Below are 19,242 nucleotides of genomic sequence, written 5' to 3' on the forward strand. Positions count from 1 at the left end.
GCCAGTTTTCGGAGCACTTGGTCACACACTATACACTAATACACAAATTGTATTAACCCAAAGTACTCATCAATTAGTCAGATTGATCTTTCCAGTCATCTCGAGGATGATTGAGGCAGCTCTTGTGTGTATGTATGAAAGTGATATGATACTGCCCGTGATATACCTGATGAAGGTTGGACAGTCCAAAACATTGCAACAACTTAATAATACAAACAGTAATGAGCGAGAGAAGCTTTTTTCATTTTTAAAAATGAAAGTAGATCCCAACAAATGCACATTTTGGTCCTGTGTAAGTAAATGTTTAAAGTATATATTTGTTAACTGTTTACATCTATAATTTAGGTCCTGAGTAGGAAATTAATTTAGTATGGAATATTTGGTCTTTTCATGGGATTTGGTGATGAATAGATAACAGCATAAATTGGAATTATAACAAAGAAAACAGGTTGGTAAGGCTATAAAACTACTAATTTTTTAATATGCTTTCCAACATCAGAGACATTTAAAAGCAGAACAGTAATAAAATGTGAATCATCACCACAGCTACATTAACACTGACCTGCCTCCTTAAAAAAGGAGTAAAATGCTCAACAACAGGATATAATAAGAACAGAGGAGCAGAGAAGCACTGCAACCCATGATAAGAAAATGTATGGGGATAATCGTTTGGTCTTTAGGTGAAGTTGGGTCAGAAAATGTCTTTACTGCTGAAATAATGACAGACAATGGCTATTGATTTACATCATTTTAGTGCCTTTCATTATATGAGAGTTTGACCAGAGGGATACAGGTGAAGCATAATTCCTGCTATTAAATCTATTCAGTCCTGAATGGAACCATCGCTGATGAGACAGACAGGCTAAAATGATTATGAGTCTCAGGTTTTTAAGTGACGAGAATCAATATCAGGAATGTTGTTTTTAATCCCTGCAGAAGAGAAAGGTGTTTTGTCACTGGACCGGCCCCCAGACGACTGCTTCCGTTATTGAACAATGGACTTCCTGATCTTCTCCACCAATAAAGTTATATAAGAGATTTTCATATTCTGCTCCATCAACGTATTAAATCTCCTGACGTGTGGTATTGTTGGTCTTGTTTGATGTTTCAGAATCCAAGCAATGTGAAAATGACACGTACAACTGACAAACTTGGGCTATTTATGTGAAAAACATTTTATGTATATACATTCTTCCTCATGTTAATGTCATTTTATAAAGTAAAGTCTTTATACAGCAGTAAAAATACAAGATGTGAAGCAAGCCAAACAAAAGATGAGCTCGCTTCGCCTTGATATAACCTCATACATGTATGTGTTACAAAATGTACTGAATCGCTGGTTATACGATCCTGTGTCAGCTGTAGCTTTATGTAGGTTGGGATTATCATGAGGTTACCAACAGGCAAGGCACACACTGAATATTCAATGTTGTCACCTGATAGTTTAGCATTGACACAAACTATCAAAACACAGTGCTACTGACACAATACAGCATCTTTCTGGTGTTTGCCCTCATAACTGTGTGATGACAAGAGGATACTGACAGGTGGTGTTTTGACTACAAAAAGTAACTTTGTTGGGTTTGAGCATTGTGCTAGATAAACCCAGCAGAACTACAAAAAAAGATCATGAATATGACAAAGAGGGACGGCTGAGGAACTTCCTCAACACACACATCAGGTGTTTCATGTGCTGCTGCATGTACACAGTCCTGACCTGACCACTTATCTAATGACACGCCTGTCCCGAGCTCCTTAAAGAGCAGTATGTCCCTTTGAGATAGCTGCTGGTATCATGAGTCCTCTTCACTGTAGATGAAGACATAGTAGAAGAGAGTGCTGACAGCTAGCAGAGCCACTGACAGCAGCATGTTCCTCCGGTTCTCTCCTCTTAACATCTGTAGCTCCTTGTCTAAAGGAAGAAGAAAGAAGGAAGGAAGATTGATATGATGTCACTAATGTGTGGCAGCTGTGGCAATTTACATCAATTATGGAACATCATGAAAGGAACGAAATCTGCAAGTGCTCTGCTTGTGGTGTGTGGCAGTAATAGCAGGTTAAATACAGAATACAGGAATAGACTACGATAATTTAAAACTAGAGTTGAAATGACCAACAGAAAATTAATTGTCAACTATTTTGATAATCATTAGTATTTTGTGGTTGATTTAGCCTTTGCTTGTGTGGACTATTAGTCAGGACAATAGAAGGCAATTGTGGACATCACTTTGGGTTTTGGGAATCAGTAATAGATGCTAGAATAACATGCTATGATCAGTCACCCATTTACACACACCAGTAGTGGACAGGGTGCTCGTCTGGCTAATAGGAGCAATTTTAACAACTTTTGACAAGTGGACAGAAGGGACACCAAGCCAGAGTAGAAGACCACCATGTTGCCTGTATATATTGCAGTCGTTTGTACAGTATGAATGTGCATTTTATGGAAACAGACTTACCTAACTTTTCGACCCTCTCACTTATAATTGCCATTTCATCATCCAGTTCCTGCCTGTACAGCAGAAAGGACAAAAATGACTCAAATAAGTTTTTTTGAGTATTTGGGTTGTGCCCATGAAAAACTTGTCAAATTTTGTGGGATCAGCTTGGGCGTGCTGTTCGGGCCAGAATGACCAACACGAACATGTTTACTCAGCTCTGCTGCTCATCCATCAAATGCATGTTCCTTACAAATGTGGTAGCTACCATTTAGGGAAATACACAGGCTTTCAGTAGGCAGATTTATTGCCCAGAAGCATTGTTACAACAAAGAAATGATCTACCAAACACACATTTCCTTACTTTTTGTGCTATGTTTATTATTATATAGGACCATTAGTAGATTATTAATACTGAAGCATCAGTGTCACAGCATTCATCATCATCATCTCTGTCCTGCTTATCCTCACCTCTCTTTCTCAGACAGCTTCTCCTTTCTGCTCCTGTATTCCGCCCTCTCCAGGTTGTCCTGGCAACGGGCCCGCCGCTCCTCCAGACGGTCAATCTGAACAAAACGGGGTGAAATCATATAATAGACTGTATAAGAAAATACAGAAAGTGTAATAAGATAGACAATGACAGTGAATGAATGAGTGGAGTGTGTACAGGCAACGTTGAACATTAGTATAACTTCGATAAAAGTAAAGAGCAACTCGGTAGCATAAAGCAAAGACACCTTCAACTTCTCACCTCACTGGCGACGCTGATTTTCTCTCGTCGTTTGTCTTTTACTTTAGCCATTTTAACACCAGAATGAGTCATGCTTGAGAGAAGCTGTGACTACACGGAAGTATTTTTCTTCATCGTTTCATTCATTCCCTTTCACGCATCTGTCCTCAGGAGCTGTGCTGACCTCTAGTGTTAGTTTACTTATTCGTCTCAAGCGTGCCACATGAGTGTGTCTACGGTGTCTACATTAATTTATTCGTTTATAGAAGACAAAAAAAATCAAAGTTGTTTGGCAATAGTTGCATGAATTAATTGATATGTTGAAGTAGGTTAGATCCATAGTTTGCAGACTATTTTCTCATCATGAGTTGTCATAATGATAATAGTTTGCCTGAACGTCCTTCTCATCAGCCTCCTCCCCTCTGTAAAGCACACAGGTAAGCACTTAAAGTGAGAGCAGTGTTGTTGGCTGCGTCCTAATCGGATTATATGACTTGAGAGGACACGACTTGATCATCTGAGACAGGAAAAGAGACGAGGCTGCTGCACACTCTCCTGTCTTTTATCTCCTTTTATTTAAGGGGGAAAGAAAAATATGCCTCTCTTTATAAATCGGGATCAAATATTTGCACATCAGGTGCACCTGCTGGAGCACAAACTGAGAGTAGGTTACATTTAAACTACTGGACATGGCCTTATTATGAGTGTATCAGAGACTGTAGAGCGACTTGTACTGTAACTTAGTTTTTGAAAAACAAACATACAGCTTCATAACCAGAAGTTGTAACTACTGAGACTGTAATTTTTCCATTGTATTTTCAGAGTAAAGAGGAGCGGATACTTGAACTGGAGACGGAGAATGCTATTCTTCATTTAAGACTAGCCGAGGTAAGAAGCTTTCTGCCATTCATTAATCACTTAACCCTTAATTTATTCTACTCATTGACTCTATTTTATCTTAATATACATTAGCATTGCCCATTAAATTAAGTACTTCACCTCCTGAATGGTTCTTTTGTGTGATTGGGTTATCTGCATGACTTTTTATTCCGTGTGTGTGTGTGTGTGTGTGTGTTAGACATCACCAGGGTTTTACACATTGCTACAGTACTGCTGTATGTGAAGTATTCAGCATTGAATTTGATGATACTGATGAGTTTGTGTGTCACCTAGACAAGCTGGCTCCAACCTTACAACCTTCAACCGTGTTTCCTTCAACAATCAGGTTTCAAGTTTTTGGTTAACTAACCTTTTAGTACAAAGTTCTGAGTGTGTAATATGATAATATAGACATAAGAAAAGCATCCCAGACAATATACTGTCACTTTAACCGCAGGTTAGTTTGGATGTTAGTAGGCATGCCAAAAGTTAGATGACTAATTGGGTTTAGGCTATTTTAATTGTCGGAAAAGCACAGGTGAAATGAATAACATTAATTAACAATGCCATCTCCGTGTCCTGTTATCATTATTGTGCATGCTGGCTGGCTGACTGTCAGGACTTAGTTACTGGACCACTTGAATGTACTAGAGATATCCTTAATTGTATTGAGTACACCTGTGCTCTGTACCTGTCTGTCACTACCATAGACTGTATAACAGAAGGTCACTCCCCACACGCGTTTCTTATTGGTCGAGAGTGACGGCGTTGACTCTTCAGCCAATTGGTACCGTGAGCGTCAAACCAATATGGCGTTCCCGTTTCCATGACGACCACAAAAACATAGTAAACACGTCTCTCACCCGGTGAATTTGACTCCGTAAAGTTTAGTGTGTTATGTTACTGTGAATTCAAATGGAAAGCCTCAGAAACGACATTAAACGAGCCAATGTGCCAAAAGAGTGGCACTTAAAGCGTAGATTAAGCATCTGTAGGCTAACCAGGCTAACACACAACTGTTAAGAGACAAACGGAGTAAAACGCGAACAAGTTGTAGGATATATATATATATATATATATATGAGGATATGGCATATGTGTTGTATGTTTCGAAAAATTAGCCAAGATAAGCATGTGTTTGTGTGTGTGGACATTTTTATGTTATATCTTCAGAAAAGTCTACTATTGAAGGGAAACGCAGGTAAGACGTCGTTTTGGACAAAATGAGCATTATGCGATATTCAAATATTTGTCAAATAATAATGATAATAATGATGATAATAATAATAATAATAATATAATTATAACCTAAACCCAATTATTATAAGGTCATATTATCCTCGAATCCCCATTGTTTCAGGAAGGTGGCTGGATTGCATGTAATTAATGTAGCTCAGTTACACCTGTGAGCAGCAGTGTATTGAGTCACTTTCTGTGCAGCATTTGAAGCTGGACAGTAAGCTGATCATTGTATTCACATCCTTTACAACAAGTAGCCTACCATAAGTCCAGATAATTAAAAAAAGGATGCTATCGTGCTGAATAACACAATTACCAACTGTGTAGGAACAGGGATGTACAGGTTCTCATCCTTTTAATGTTTGAGACAGTGTAAGGCCTGTTACCTTCAGTCTTAACATTGTGAGTGTTTATCAGCACATTTTAGTAAAAATATCTATAAAAGAAATGTGTCATTTTCTATGATTTTTAAACGACTCGACAGCTGACAAATTAACTGTTCACCCAAAAATGTCATAGTGTAGTTTGGCATAAAGTCAGAACAAAGTTGTGCAGAATAAGCAGGTTGATCTTCTCTTCAGTGTTTGGGGAAACTGCGTCGGGACCATGAAGAAGGAACCCGGGCCCTAAGACAACGTCAGCACCAGCAGGATGCACAGAAGATAACCCGGGCGACTCTTACCAAACTCCTGTCTGGAGTCCAGGTACAAAAGCACCTAGAGGAATGTGTTTGTGTGTCTGTGTGTGTGCGTGTGTGCATGGTTAAGTCGGTGGTGAGTTGAAATCAAGTCTGTCTTGTTGAGATGTTTCCCTAAATAGCATCCAAAGCCAAGTATAAGCAGGTTATACACTATAGAAACACACATGTCTGCCTTCAGTAGATACACATAAGCTTCATATTTGATCTGTGTGTTTTATGTGTGTGTGTGTGTTTGATTTTGTGGCAGGCTGTGAAGCAGGACCTGAGTGAGGTTTTTGCAGTGTATGTGAGCTTTGCCACTGAGCTGGAAGAGCAGAGCAAGCAGCTGCTGGAGAAGGTGGGACAAGCCAGTTTAAGCCGAAATGGCCACCCTGCAGATGAGGTTACAGGTAAGAATCTGAATGTGAACATTTTGAAGTGTTGAAGACAGAAAGTCAGATTTTGGTCAACAGACAGGAGCTGAGGAGCTGATGGATGGTGGAGCAAGCATGCAGCGTTTCAACAATATCAACAATATCAACAATATCAACATTTTCTTGGTGGAAACCTTTTGTAAATCAGCACCAAATGACACATTAAAGAATGTAAAATTACATCAACACACTGGGACCTCTTCAGAGAAAAACATTCACAAGTTAAAGGTGCAGGGTCTTTAAAAAGCTCACTTGAAGGAAGAATTGTATCCTGTCTCTTATTTTCTGCCTCATACTTCCTCTTCTGCTACTCACTCTTCCACCCTTGTAAGGTGGCTTACAGGTTATGTGCCGACTGTATCTCAATTAAGATGTTTGTGCTGGCTGCTAATCCTCTCACACTGTCCCTCCCCTCCTCGCCTCTCTCTCACCCAGCCCGTTCGAGGCTGTCCAAGGTTGAATGTCCCATTCTGTGTTGTCCCATAAGTCAGGCGGCTTGTCAATGCGTCTCTGCGGATTGGCGGACTGATCTTGTCAAATGCTTTGGCCCACATAAGCCCTCTACAGGCTTCTCCAAACCAAATGGCTTCTTATGACCTTTTATTATTGATTGCAGCTCAAGATTTTTAAGAGCAACATGAAGCTACGTTAGCCTCTTAAAATGACCATTGGAGTATTTTTGCAGTCATTTTTGATACAATCACCCAGATTAACAAATCAACAAGTAACACATCTCATCACTAGAGACAATCTAGTCAAACCCAAATGAAGAGACAAATCATCATCGTTTTAATGGCATAAACTATGACTTATGATGCAGCCAGAGTTATGAGAAGTTTTTTTATTTTCTAGTCTTTGCATTTAACTATCATTTATATTTATAACCTACCCGACTTAGTCTGTCAACGTCTCAGCCTGTGCTTTGTGTGAATGGAGGTGTTGTATGCCAGGTGTATGTGTAAACCTGTGTGCTCCAGGATTAAAGATTTGGCCTGAATTCAAAAGGTTACATCAGAGTACAGGTGCCCGTGGCTTTGGAGTAGATTGTTTTGCAGACAGATTTTCATTCACAACTTCTGTCATTTGCTTGAAGACACAGCAGAGCTTCAAGTTTCACACTGTGCTGCAGAAGGATTTGCTACCAGTTCTGACGTGGTGGAATACAATGTTAAATGCAGTGTAGAGGCTTTTCATTCTTGTTGTTGTTTAACTGTCTCAAAATAAACATATTATTGACTTAATGATGTCAAAAGTAAAAGCAAGTAAAATATTTATGATATTGTTTGGATTTATTAGAAACACATGTAACACTGTTTCCACTCAATCAACTTTCTGCTCTCCGTGACTAGACTTGCAGGCTCGCGTGGCAGCTTTGGAGCGCTCTCTGGAGGAGGAGAGGGAGAGGTGCAAAGCAGAGAGGCAAAGGAGGAAAGAGCTTCACAATACAGTGGTGGTGAGGAAAGATATTTATTTGTCATGTAAGGAAGAAGTAATTATCTATAGGGTGGTGGGTGAGCAAATCTGATGCGCTCTATTGTTGATTTTCCTCTAATTTTTTCCTCTGTTTTCCCACAGGAACTGAGAGGGAACATCAGGGTTCATTGTAGGGTGCGTCCGGTTCTGCCCTTCGACCATGTCCAGTCCCACCCCTCTGGATTAGGGTGGGTCATATACCAACGCTAAAAAAAATACTGCATCATAATTGAAATATGAAAACATTTTGCTTATAAATGTGAAGATAACCCAATCCTGGTCTCCTTCAGGCCTGCATCATCAGAGGAAGTGGTCTATGCAATAAGTGATGTGAGTTTCTGACTCTTAGCGCTGGATTTTATTTGGATGTTGGCCTACTTCAGTGTTCTCACTACGTTGTCCTTTTGTTGTTGTTTTAAGGACACAGTGATGGTGAATTGTATAAAGACAGGGACACCAGTGCAAAACAAGATGTTTGAGTTTGAGAGGTAAAATAAACACATGGTGAAATGTGCATTATTCTATTCTATTTTCATTTTTCTTGATGAAAACTCACTGAGATGACTGTTTCCTCCAGGGTGCACGGACCAGAGGATAGCCAGGGAACTGTGTTTGAGGAAGTCAAGCCACTCCTCACATCTCTGCTGGATGGGTGAGTGTCACAAGTTACAAAAAATAATTTAAATCCCTATATTCATTAAATAAATCTATTTGTGAGAAAGTGGGTCATGAATGCAGAGAAAACTTTTTAAAATACACAACAAACAGCATGACAAAGCTGCATGGATTCAGCATCATTTGATTGTCATCTGCCTCCCTTCTCTGCAGCTATAATGTGTGTATCATGGCATACGGGCAGACAGGCAGCGGGAAAACTCACACCATGATGGGATCCCAGCCGCTGGAGCAACACTCAGGGACACAGCAGGAGGCACAGCAGGGAATCATACCCAAGGCTGCCGCTGAGCTCTTTCGGTAACAGACTACAGATTCGCTGAGGGAGAAAAGTCTTTCATATTTTTTTGGAAATTTAGAAAAGAAAATGCTTTTGTGCTCTTTATCTAGCTTTATTTGTAACTGAAAACCACAGTAGATCTGGTTTATTGTGTCATCTAATCAATCAGAAATGTAATTAATGAATTCCATCAATCCATAATGTGCACTGTGAGGTGAAAAGGAATAGAATTTGGTTGAAACTTTGACTTTTCCTTCTCTTTTTACCTGTCCATGCTTATTTATCTGTTCTGGCATGTGTGTGTGACCCAGGCTGATCTCTGAGAAACCTGTCGAGAGCCACACGGTGGAGGTGTCAGTGATGGAGGTGTACAACAACGAGGTGTTCGACCTGCTGGCCAAAGATGAACAGGGCAACGCCGCAGGCCAGCGCCGCGATGTCATCACCACCTCCTGTGGTACCAGCCAGGTCACCTCTCTGACATACGAGTGAGTACAGCCAGAGCTGAAAAGAAGCTGTGTCTGGTTAGAAATAAGACTCCACTAAAAAAAATGCTGTTAGTTTTGAGGTATCATGGGTTTTAATATTAATTTTTAGATAGTTCTTCAAATGCTCTGCTAATGACGTTATATTGACAATGGCTCAAGTGACTCAGCTACATTGTTTTAGTTCCTTTCAGCTCATTGTTTTGATTGTTTGTCCTGCAAACTCTGGTCTCATAGACCTTACTTCAAGCAGGAGCAGGACACCATTTCAGCTAGAAAATCTCTAATAAATTCACTGGATGCTGCTTGCCCAGCACCAAATGAAAGACAGGCAAAGGGGAAGAAAGCAGTTGAAGAATCTAGCGAGCTTAGGAGGTAGAGACCAAAATGGAGCTACAAGGATGTGTTAATGTTTCTCTGATACAGTTTATTTTGGCTTGTTGCTAAGTTGCTAAGTTGCTAAAAAAAATAATTCAGCTTTAAGGAATAAAGATGTGTGACTTGTTTTAACCACTGTCTCTGCATGTTGTATTTTTTTGTTTCACAGGCCTGTGAGTAACGCCTCTGAGGTGATCCAGATCATCGGCAGTGTTCTAAAACGCAGGGCCCACTGTCCCACTCTCGTCCACACCGACTCTTCTCGCTCTCACCTCATCGTCACACTCACCATTTCCTCCAAGAGCCCCAACGCAGTGGCCCTGGGTGAGATGCATTCATTCACTCAAAGACCTCCACATTTAGACCTTTTCATACGTCACTGTGTCTTTATTACTTTTTCCTTTAGCCCGCAGGCTACAGAGTGCCAAGAAGGACATGCAGCGCACCACCCAGAAGGAGTGGTGGAGTCCAAGATGTCGCCGTGCCAACCCTGCCGCCCGCCACTTATCAGATGAACATCTTTTCTCAAGCAGCCCCTCCTCTCCATGTCACTCCCCCCTGAGTTCCCCTTGCCCCTCCCCCAGGCACAGTATGTCACAGACTCCCTTCAGGACCAAGCTGCAGCTGGTGGACCTGGCAGGGAGCGAGTGTGTTGGTAAGAGGGAAGCTCCCATCATACTTGTTTTAGTTGAATATTGGTCAAAGTTAGCTTCCAAACTACTTGTGAACTCACAAATCATGCTCAAAGGTACATGCAAGTTTTAAGTTCAGTGTAGAGAAACTTTTCACTTCCAGCAGATGAATGTGATAACAGCCTTCTACTGTCAAATCTGTACATAAATCATTCTGCACAGTGAAGCTCAAACATTTAAGTGATGTACCAATAAACAAACACATTTCTGAGTGGTGGCAGACTTTAAATTTGTAATTACACGGGTACAGTGTTCTTTAAGGATACAACTTGCAGGATCTCCACAGTACAAACTGCAAAATCTGAGTCTCAGCCATGTATGTAGGTAGTGATGCCAAAAATGGAATTCAAGCGTTGAGTAGCATCACATCTCTACTCTGTTGATTCAGTTCTTAAGAAAAAAGATCCCTTTAAATCACCAAAATAACAGATCTGCCTCTTTCTCATTTATTTTGTATAAAGTATTGTCAATATGATGTGCGGTATTGATGTTGATGACTTTGCTAGGTGTTTTGGGATATTGAAGTTCAATCAGTTAAACATTAAATATCAAATGATAAATCCACAAGAAAGAGAAGAGGGAACAGTAATTATTGTTGTTCTTACCCTTGCTTACCCAGGAAAGTACATCCGCAACATCTGCTGGTCTTTATGGCTTAAGATAATATAATTGTGTGTGTGTATCAGGTATGTCTGGAGTGTCTGGAGCAGCTCTGTGGGAGGTGTCCTGTATAAACCGTAGTCTCTCCGCTCTGGCGGATGTTCTGGGAGCTCTGGCTGAACAGAGACCACATGTCCCCTACAGAAACAGCAGACTCACCCACCTTCTACAGGACGCCATAGGTGAGACACACACACACACCTTTCATCTGTGCCTCATGTGTCTCAGGTCTGTTTCTGATGGGAAAGACTCATTCATCCTGACAGGAGCTGAGAGATTCCACATATTAGTATTTCCATACATAATAAAACTGTGAAATCCTTTTTGAAAATGTCTTCGTTCATGATTGAAAAATGTAAAATGCACATTGTGTGTCATTTAATACCCTCTTTTATAGTTTAACATTTCCTGTCTTTCTCTATCTTGTCCACCAGGCGGCGACGCAAAGCTGCTGCTGATGCTGTGTGTCTCTCCCACACAGCGCTTCATCTCAGAGTCTCTGCAGTCTCTGGGCTTGGGCACACGGGCCCGCCAGATCCAGAAAGATCTGCCACGAAAGAAGAATAACACCCTAAAAGTTAAGTGAAGAGAGACTAAAAGAGAGATTTCATCCCTTTGTACTGTATGTGCTAACATCAGTAACAACAACTCTTTATCAATCATGCCAAGAGAGCAGATTTGAAGGTATAAGTTCCACAGAGTACATGAGCCCTTGAAAAGACAGATGGATCAAAGTTCACAGCCTTAAACAGTAAAACAATGTTATGCTCCAGTTATTAGATTTCTTTGTTCATCACTCAGTTACTTAGCACTGCATACTCATGTGTACTAGCAGGATAAAGCTTGTTTTTGATGTTTTTTAAACTCCTAAACTCTGCAACACTAATGTGCGTGTGATATCCATTTTCTTACTCTACAGAGTAATTTAGTAGTAACTTTTAGTAAGAAATAAACTAGTTTTGCCAGTGTTGTTTCTGTGTATTTGGTTTTTAAATAGATCTTACTTGCATTAAATGTCTTGCAGGCTTTCTGAAACTGCAGATATATTGTTCTACATACTTGTGTATAAGTGTATAATTAACTCTGGTATTTACTAACAGTGCTAAGTAGCTGTAAATGACAATAAGATTACACACTGGTTACATTATAATAATAACTGTAACAGTAATCATACTGTATTTAGTACTTTGTTGTTTAACAGTGTAAAGCTGTAGATCATATCTGTAGTAAACAGTTCTGTACTGTATATAAAAGGCTTTTTGACTGAAGTATTCTGCTATAATATATTTCAGTACTTGCTTCTCAAGCAATGCCTTACTTTTTTTAGTGTTTTGGGTGCAGCTATGTTTATTCAGTGCTAAAACACGTGTTTTTTCCTGGATCTGATGCGGAGGGATTATAATCTTTTTTTTTAGGTTAGACCATGCACATCTGTCAACACCTCGATAGGATGGTCTCAGTAGAATATGGTGTCAGTATTACTGTGAAATAAAGAGATGATCAGCAGATGTGGGTGTCTGTGTTTATTAGCATGTTACAGAAATCACTGTTACTGGAAACTCACTGGCATTAGGTACAGATGTTGCTGAAAATATTGGTATTCTTCCACCTTGAAAAAAACCAATACATTTTCTCTGCTTTAAGTTCAAACTGACAGAAATATATGGTTTCAATCATAGCAACAACAAAACATCACTGAGCTTCCTCCATGTGTCACAGTAAATATGAATATGATCTTTTCTTTGATTTTTTTCTTGTGTAAATATAGGGTTGGTGTGAGTTACCAAAAAGCTCCAATTCTGTTTCTTCTGTCCAAAGCATATTCTCCCTGAGAGACTGTGGGATGTCAACAACTTTGCATTTTGGCAAAATCCAGTCTGGCTTTTTTGTGTCTCCCTCTTAGAACTAGGGTCTTCCTGGGTCTTCTACCATGGAGCTCATTGTCAGATAGTGACGGATGGTGTGACTTGAAACTATCGTACCTTGAACTTGAAGATCAGCTTGGATCTTGACCATTCAGGCAATCCTTTTGCTCAATCTTGGGCCAATTTTCCTCTTGTGGCCACAGCAAGAGATGTTGGCTACAGTTCCATGGACCTTAAACTTCTTAATAAAATTGGCAACAGTGGTCCCAGGAACGTTAAACTCTATGGAGATGGTCTTGTAACCTTTTCTAATGTCTTCAGACCACTCTGTAGTGTTCCTTTTGTTTTCCATCTTCAATGTGATGGCACAGTAGAGTGAGTTATTTTCTCCTTTTAACAGGCTACATGAGTGATTATAAGATTAAAAACACCTGTGATACTAATTAAAACACAATAGTCTGCTTACAGTATCACTACAAATCCATTATTTCTTACAATTTCTAAAGGATACCAATAAGTTTATCCAAGTTTTTCAGAAAGTCTTTGTAGAGTAAGCATGAGTTATTTTCACAATTCTTTTTTTTGTTCCACTGCAAACCAAACGTAGACATGTACTGTGTAAATCTTTTCATTTAAACACTGTTCAGGGTGAATGGTGCATTATTTTCATACATAAAAAAGCAATGGTAATTTCAGCCACATCTGTAATTAAAATAGTGTTTAAAAGAAGTGATATACAGTTTATTGCTCACAAAAGACTTTCTATACAAATAATTTCCACTGTGTGGTTGTTGTTCTGATGAACTGTCTGCCGCTGTGCAGATTACAGTGAAGAGGAATACTTCGGCTACCAGCATTAGTGCAGCGTAAGTATTATTTTTAGCTTTTGTTTTACGGTAAATTACTTGTAAGAACAGGTAGGTGGAATACTGTGCCAAAAGTAGAAGCTATAAAACTGATTGTCCAATGTGGAAAAAACCATTAGCTGGATACTAAAGTCTAGCAGCTGATGATTATTTGCAAATGCTATTTCACGTCTGTTGACTACAGTTTAATCTTGGAAAGAAAACAAATCAGGCAATTTCCTCCAAGGTGAAACAGTTGGACATTATCCCAGCACGACTAGAATAACACTGTATCTGGTAATTAAATCTCTTTTTCATCAGCTCCCCTTAGACACACACACACACACACATGCTCTCTCACACTTTTAATAAGCTTCCTGCTACCAGTGTGCTGCAAACTACGATGTGAGAGCTGCACAATGTGCTGAAGTTATAATCCATGCAGCTCCAGAGCTGACATGTTTTTCAGGCACAGATGTCATGTGCCATCCTGACATGAAAGCTGAAATGCCCAGAGCGTCTTAGAAACAGCAGGCTGAGGGGATAAAGCAGTGACAGGACAAAAAATAAGATTATAATGACAGTGACAGGATAACAAACATGAAAACTCAAGGAGCATCGTCTGTATGGAGAGACAACAGGGAGGAAAGAGACAAAGGAGAGGAGGAAGTGGAAGGAAAGGCAAAGACAAACTGGAGAAAAGTGAGAATGAGACAAGAAATTTACGAACAGAAGGAGAAAGTGAGATTGAAAGTGTGACAGCACCTGAAACAGTTGTTCTTCTTCATCCAGCAAACTAAATCTAAGTTTCTGAACTCTGAAAGCATCTTTAGTTCTTCAAGCTCAAGGCTCAAGTGCTTTATGGGAGGTCCAGATGTAGATAGTTAAGGAAAATCCCGCCAATAAACAGATCCGTAACATTTTAGAGGCCCATTCGGACACATTTTTAAACACACATATGATTCCTTTTCTTAGAGATATGATGATTCTGAATGAGAAAATGTAGGTTATTATACTTATAAACGACAAAATAACAACAACATTTTGCAAATGTTAAAAGACCAATGGAGCCAGAAAACATCTCATTTAATTATGATATTATAATGTGGAATTTGTCATTTGAACACGAAAATGTATTAATTGTACCTGCAAGCTCTTTAAACTTAGACTTAAACATTATATTTATTTAAGTTAATTAAAGTATTAATTAAGTTTAGTGGAGTATTTAAGTCTGATTGCTTACTAAACATACTTTGTTGATATTTGGCAGTGTGCTTAAATCTCAGTCATGCACACAACATTACTTATGGTCCAACTGCTTTGACACATCATAACTAATTGTTTAAGAGCAATGGTGGAAACTTTGTGGAGTACAATATTAAACATAATTATACCAGTAACAAATACACAAATATGTGTATTTAGTGCAAGCTGGGAGTTGCTGTACCTCGTATAAATGCAATCATGTGATCAGGACAATCAAAGAAATTGCTCCTCATGTTGTTCATCCAAGATTAACAGAAATGGATTAGCAGGATCTTTTTATCCTGATAGAAGAATGTGGATTAGTTAATAAACCCGCTAACATTCAGAGCTGAAACGTAACATTAGATTTTTATTAATTCAAGCAAACTGTTACAGTCAACAGTTACATAAGTTACATGGTATACAGTATTGATCTAATCTTTTTCTTTTTTCAAACCAGGGTTTCTGTCCCCCTGTCCCTTTTAACCCCTCCCCCCAAACATAGAAACAGCAAATCCATACAAGCGCAGGCAAGTAAGTAGTAACAGCACAATACATTCATCAACTCAACGATACGTTTTGTACGAACAATAAGGCAAGTAGAAGAAAGAACGAACAGAAAAGATGGCAGACATTTTCTTTGAAATGAGCCAAAACAAGGCAGAATGTATGCTTCTCTTTTAGGCCTAAAAAAGGCAGTATCACGCAGAGTGTATTCTCATGAACGACGACGGAACCAAACGAGGTAAGGCTTCTCGTTAGTGGGCAGGTACACAGGTAAAGGGGGATCTGAGGGAAAAGCTGCCTTCAGTGGTGTTGAGTGGTTTGTACCTGGTGTTGGTCAGACTCTCATTAATACGGGCACCTTCTCAAAAGTCCTTGGCGTGCTGAATATTCATCAGAGGCAGGAAATCTGATGTACATCTGCAGCATCTCATCTCTCCTTGTGTCTGTTTTTGTGGCGAAGAATGTGAGAAAAGGATGGGAGCTCAAAATGCTAAATGGCTCAGTGTTAATCTCTGACATTTCCTGATGTCAACAGGAGCATACGTGACTCCTCAGGAAGCTGCAGAACCTGGACAGACGAAAAAGCTCAATCTCTTGGCATACGTTTCCCTGGGGTAAAGGTTAAGATGTAAGTGAATCGATACGTACACGTGTGGTTGAAGCAGCCGTGTGCTTCCCCTTTTTCATTTTCACCACAACCATACGACAATCATCACATGATGAACCAACACAATCTTTTGCTTGTTCTAGAGTCAGTCCTGATAAAGAAAGACAAGCCAGCAGGATGAAATCGCAGCTGGTGTTCACACTGAGTGAATGTTCATCAAGTGGTCAGTATTGGCAGCTACTGGCCTGTTAAAACTGCAAATGTTTAAGCAGAAAAAGTAAATAAAAGACGGTAAAATAAACAGCATTCACTCAATGCAACGTTCAGCCACCAGGTGGCGAAACTGTGCTGGAGAACTAAGGATAGATGCAACATGCCATCATTTTTTCCTTTTCTATTTTCTTTTGTTTTTTTTGTTGTTTTTTTTAAACACTGACATACAGATAAGAAACAAAAACAAGTGGTTCTTCAAAAGAGTTATTTTCATGAATAACAATAGTAAACATGGGGGATTTCTTCACAGGAAATCCAGCAGAAACAAGGTTGTGTGGTAATGCAGAAAAGAATGAATGTAAAAGCGTCTTTTGGAACACTAGAAAGACCGACATGGTTGACGTGGAGATTCTCCTCCCAACACAAACCACAACAAGACAGAGATATGACGAGATAAAAAAGCTCGACAGAGGAGGAGTGGGCAACAACGTTTCTCTTCTTTCCGGGGTAGAGAGGATTTTTTGATGGCAAGAAGTGTGTGTGTGTGTGTGTGTGTGTGTGTGTGTGTTCGGGGGGGGGGGGGGGGGCCTGAACATGTCTGTCTTCTGCCGCCAGCTCTGATTTCTCTTCCCCCGTGACTGCCATCACTCCATCCAGTCTCCTTCGTCAAACTCTGACTCGTCCTCGGAGTCGGAGTACTCCACAGCGATGCGGCGTGACAGGATGGTGGCCACGTCGTTGCCGACTCGCTCGTGTTTAGCCTCTTGTTCTCGCTGCTCCTCCACTTTCCGCAGCTGGATGCCTGCAGCAGAGAAAAGGAGTGACAGGCAGGGAAAGTCTTTAGTATCTGATGAACTAATAATTGACTTGTTCTGAAAAGTGTGACCTAAGAACAAAGCAGTGTAATCAGACAAAATCACAATCAGAAAGTAGGACTGCAGCAGAGTGATCGGGTCCATACCTTTCTGTATTTTTTTGTAAATTTCTCTGTCTCCAATGATAATATCTTTCCACTTTGCCACATAATTTGGTTTACACCAGCATGCCACATACCTGAGCTGGGCTGCATGGGAATATTCCTTTAATTTTGGGAGGCCCATGCCTTCCCTGTCTTTAGGTAGCTAGAGGTTTTCATACCTTACACTGGGTCTTTTGCCTCCCCAGATGAATCTTGATATTATTCTATCCCAGTTCACAAATTGAGTTTGTGGAACATCTATAAGTAGAGACTAAAACAGGTATAAAAACCTAGGTAGTATATTCATTCTGATAATCTCTATTTTTGAGCTGAAGTCTAATGATAGTATAGACCATCTTTCAATATCCTTCTGGACATCTTGATTTATACTATTGTGATTTGCTTTGTATAATTTATTTGGATTTTTAGTGATAAAGACCCCCAAGTATTTAATCTTTTTTAGATTCCAATTGAAATTAAATGACTCTTGTACCAATCTTGAAGGAATACAATGGAGTGTTAAGACCTGCGTTTTTGATATATTTATTTTGTATCCTGAGAGGTGGCCAAATGTTTCAAGTAGTTTTATCAGCGCAGGGAGTGAGTCATCTGGGTGCTCAAGATAGGCTATGACATCATCGGCAAAAAGACCTATCTTATGTTCTGTTCCATTTACTGTTACTCCTTTGATTTAATCATTCTTTCGAATTGCCTGAGCTAACGGTTCAATAAAAAGAGTGAATAGTGTCAGTGACAGGCAACATCCTTGTCTAGTTGATCTTTGAAGCTTTATCCTATCAGTCAGGCTACCATTGATTTTGATTCTGGCATTGGGTTGATGGTAGTGTTTTTATACATCCCACTGATTTGTTATTGAGTCCGAATTGTTCTAATACTTTATATACAAATTTCCAATTCACAGAGTCAAATGCTTTCTCTGCATCCACACTTATTAATAGAGTACTCTGTTTTTTCTTCGGAGCTTGATTTACAATATGTATGTTTGATGATTTCTCATAAATCCTGTCTGATCTTCTTCTATTATGTCTGTTACAAATTTGTTCAATCTGTTGGAGATAATTAAAGTGTATATCTTATAATCCATGTTCAATAATGAAATTGGCCTATAGTTCCCACGTTTATTGCCTCATCCCATGAGGGTGGTATTTTGTTTTCTTTAAGGGTCCAATTAAATGATGTCAAAAGTAGTGGTGCTAGCTCCTCCCTGAACACCTTATACCACTCTGCAGGGTATTATTTTATTTTTCTGCTTTATAATTGCTTCTGTCTTATTAATTTCCCCCTGATAACAGCTTTCATGGCATCCCAAAATATTACTGGATCCACTTCACCATTATCATTTACCTCAACGTATGTCATACTTTCTGTTTTAATCCTTTCCTTTCTCTGTTCACTGTTCAATAAGCTTGTATTTTGTCTCTATGTCGTTTGTCATTTTCTATTGTTTAAACAAAATTTCAAGTAGAGTGGGTTGTGGTCTGACATTACTTCCCCTCCAATACTACATTCCTCCACCAGGTGGCAGTCTCTAACACTCACAAAGAAGTAATCTATTCTTGTGTGTTTTGTGTTGTTCTATGTGTTTTGTGGACAGCAGAATAATATGTGTACTCTCTTTCCAATGGATGCAGAGTTCTCCATACATCGACTAAACCCATCTCCTCCAGTGACATATATATACAAATCTTGATAGTTGTTTTTTGTTTCTTTTAAGGCTCGTAGTATCACTTCTATGACACAATGCCACATTTGTGTCCCCACCATAAATCGTAATTCCCTCTGATTCTACAGCTACAACATCAAATATATATTTAAAGAAGTGCCTATCACTTTCAGGAGGCGCATATACATTAACTAGTGTTATTGATTAGTTCGCTATCTTTCCCCTTATCATAATAAACCTTCCTTCTTTATCTTTGAATCCTTCTCACATTCAAAT

General features: G+C 39.4%; 3 protein-coding genes across 3 annotated transcripts in view; 1 reads left to right on the forward strand and 2 right to left on the reverse strand.

The window, feature by feature from the left end:
* Positions 1-735: 735 nt before the first annotated feature.
* On the reverse strand, positions 736-3,293 carry ccdc167 (coiled-coil domain containing 167). The gene is made up of 4 exons (XM_053336482.1): positions 3,190-3,293; positions 2,910-3,004; positions 2,460-2,512; positions 736-1,912 (listed from the first exon to the last, which is right to left on the reverse strand). The coding sequence occupies exons 1-4, from the start codon at positions 3,259-3,261 to the stop codon at positions 1,794-1,796; spliced, it is 339 nt and encodes a 112-aa protein (XP_053192457.1). The 5' UTR covers positions 3,262-3,293; the 3' UTR covers positions 736-1,793.
* Positions 3,294-3,763: 470 nt separating this feature from the next.
* Positions 3,764-11,628, forward strand: kif25 (kinesin family member 25). The gene is made up of 15 exons (XM_053336478.1): positions 3,764-3,832; positions 3,991-4,056; positions 5,868-5,990; positions 6,234-6,375; positions 7,749-7,852; positions 7,975-8,060; positions 8,163-8,202; positions 8,293-8,360; positions 8,450-8,524; positions 8,701-8,847; positions 9,139-9,315; positions 9,860-10,014; positions 10,097-10,345; positions 11,069-11,224; positions 11,477-11,628. Exons 1-15 carry the CDS (start codon positions 3,764-3,766, stop codon positions 11,626-11,628), a joined length of 1,809 nt encoding a protein of 602 aa, XP_053192453.1.
* A 5,336-nt stretch (positions 11,629-16,964) lies between these two features.
* wasf1 (WASP family member 1) overlaps positions 16,965-19,242 on the reverse strand; it is a 34,545-nt gene continuing 32,267 nt past the window's right edge. The window contains exon 8 of the mRNA XM_053336477.1: positions 16,965-17,126. Coding sequence (XP_053192452.1) covers positions 16,969-17,126 — 158 coding nt within the window. The 3' untranslated portion in view covers positions 16,965-16,968. The remainder of the gene's footprint in view (positions 17,127-19,242) is intronic.

The sequence above is a fragment of the Scomber japonicus genome, chromosome 17 (assembly GCF_027409825.1).
Source record: "Scomber japonicus isolate fScoJap1 chromosome 17, fScoJap1.pri, whole genome shotgun sequence".
Classification (NCBI taxonomy): domain Eukaryota; kingdom Metazoa; phylum Chordata; class Actinopteri; order Scombriformes; family Scombridae; genus Scomber; species Scomber japonicus.

Coding starts and splice junctions, on each gene's coding strand:
- kif25 (XM_053336478.1), top strand. CDS start 3,764: ATGCCTCTCTTTATAAATCGGGATCAAATATTTGCACATCAGGTGCAC. Junction 8,061..8,162: donor TCCCACCCCTCTGGATTAGG/GTGGGTCATATA, acceptor GGTCTCCTTCAG/GCCTGCATCATCAGAGGAAG. Junction 8,361..8,449: donor AAGATGTTTGAGTTTGAGAG/GTAAAATAAACA, acceptor TGTTTCCTCCAG/GGTGCACGGACCAGAGGATA.
- ccdc167 (XM_053336482.1), bottom strand. CDS start 3,261: ATGACTCATTCTGGTGTTAAAATGGCTAAAGTAAAAGACAAACGACGA. Junction 3,005..3,189: donor AAATCAGCGTCGCCAGTGAG/GTGAGAAGTTGA, acceptor CGTTTTGTTCAG/ATTGACCGTCTGGAGGAGCG. Junction 1,913..2,459: donor TGAGAGGGTCGAAAAGTTAG/GTAAGTCTGTTT, acceptor TTCTTCCTTTAG/ACAAGGAGCTACAGATGTTA.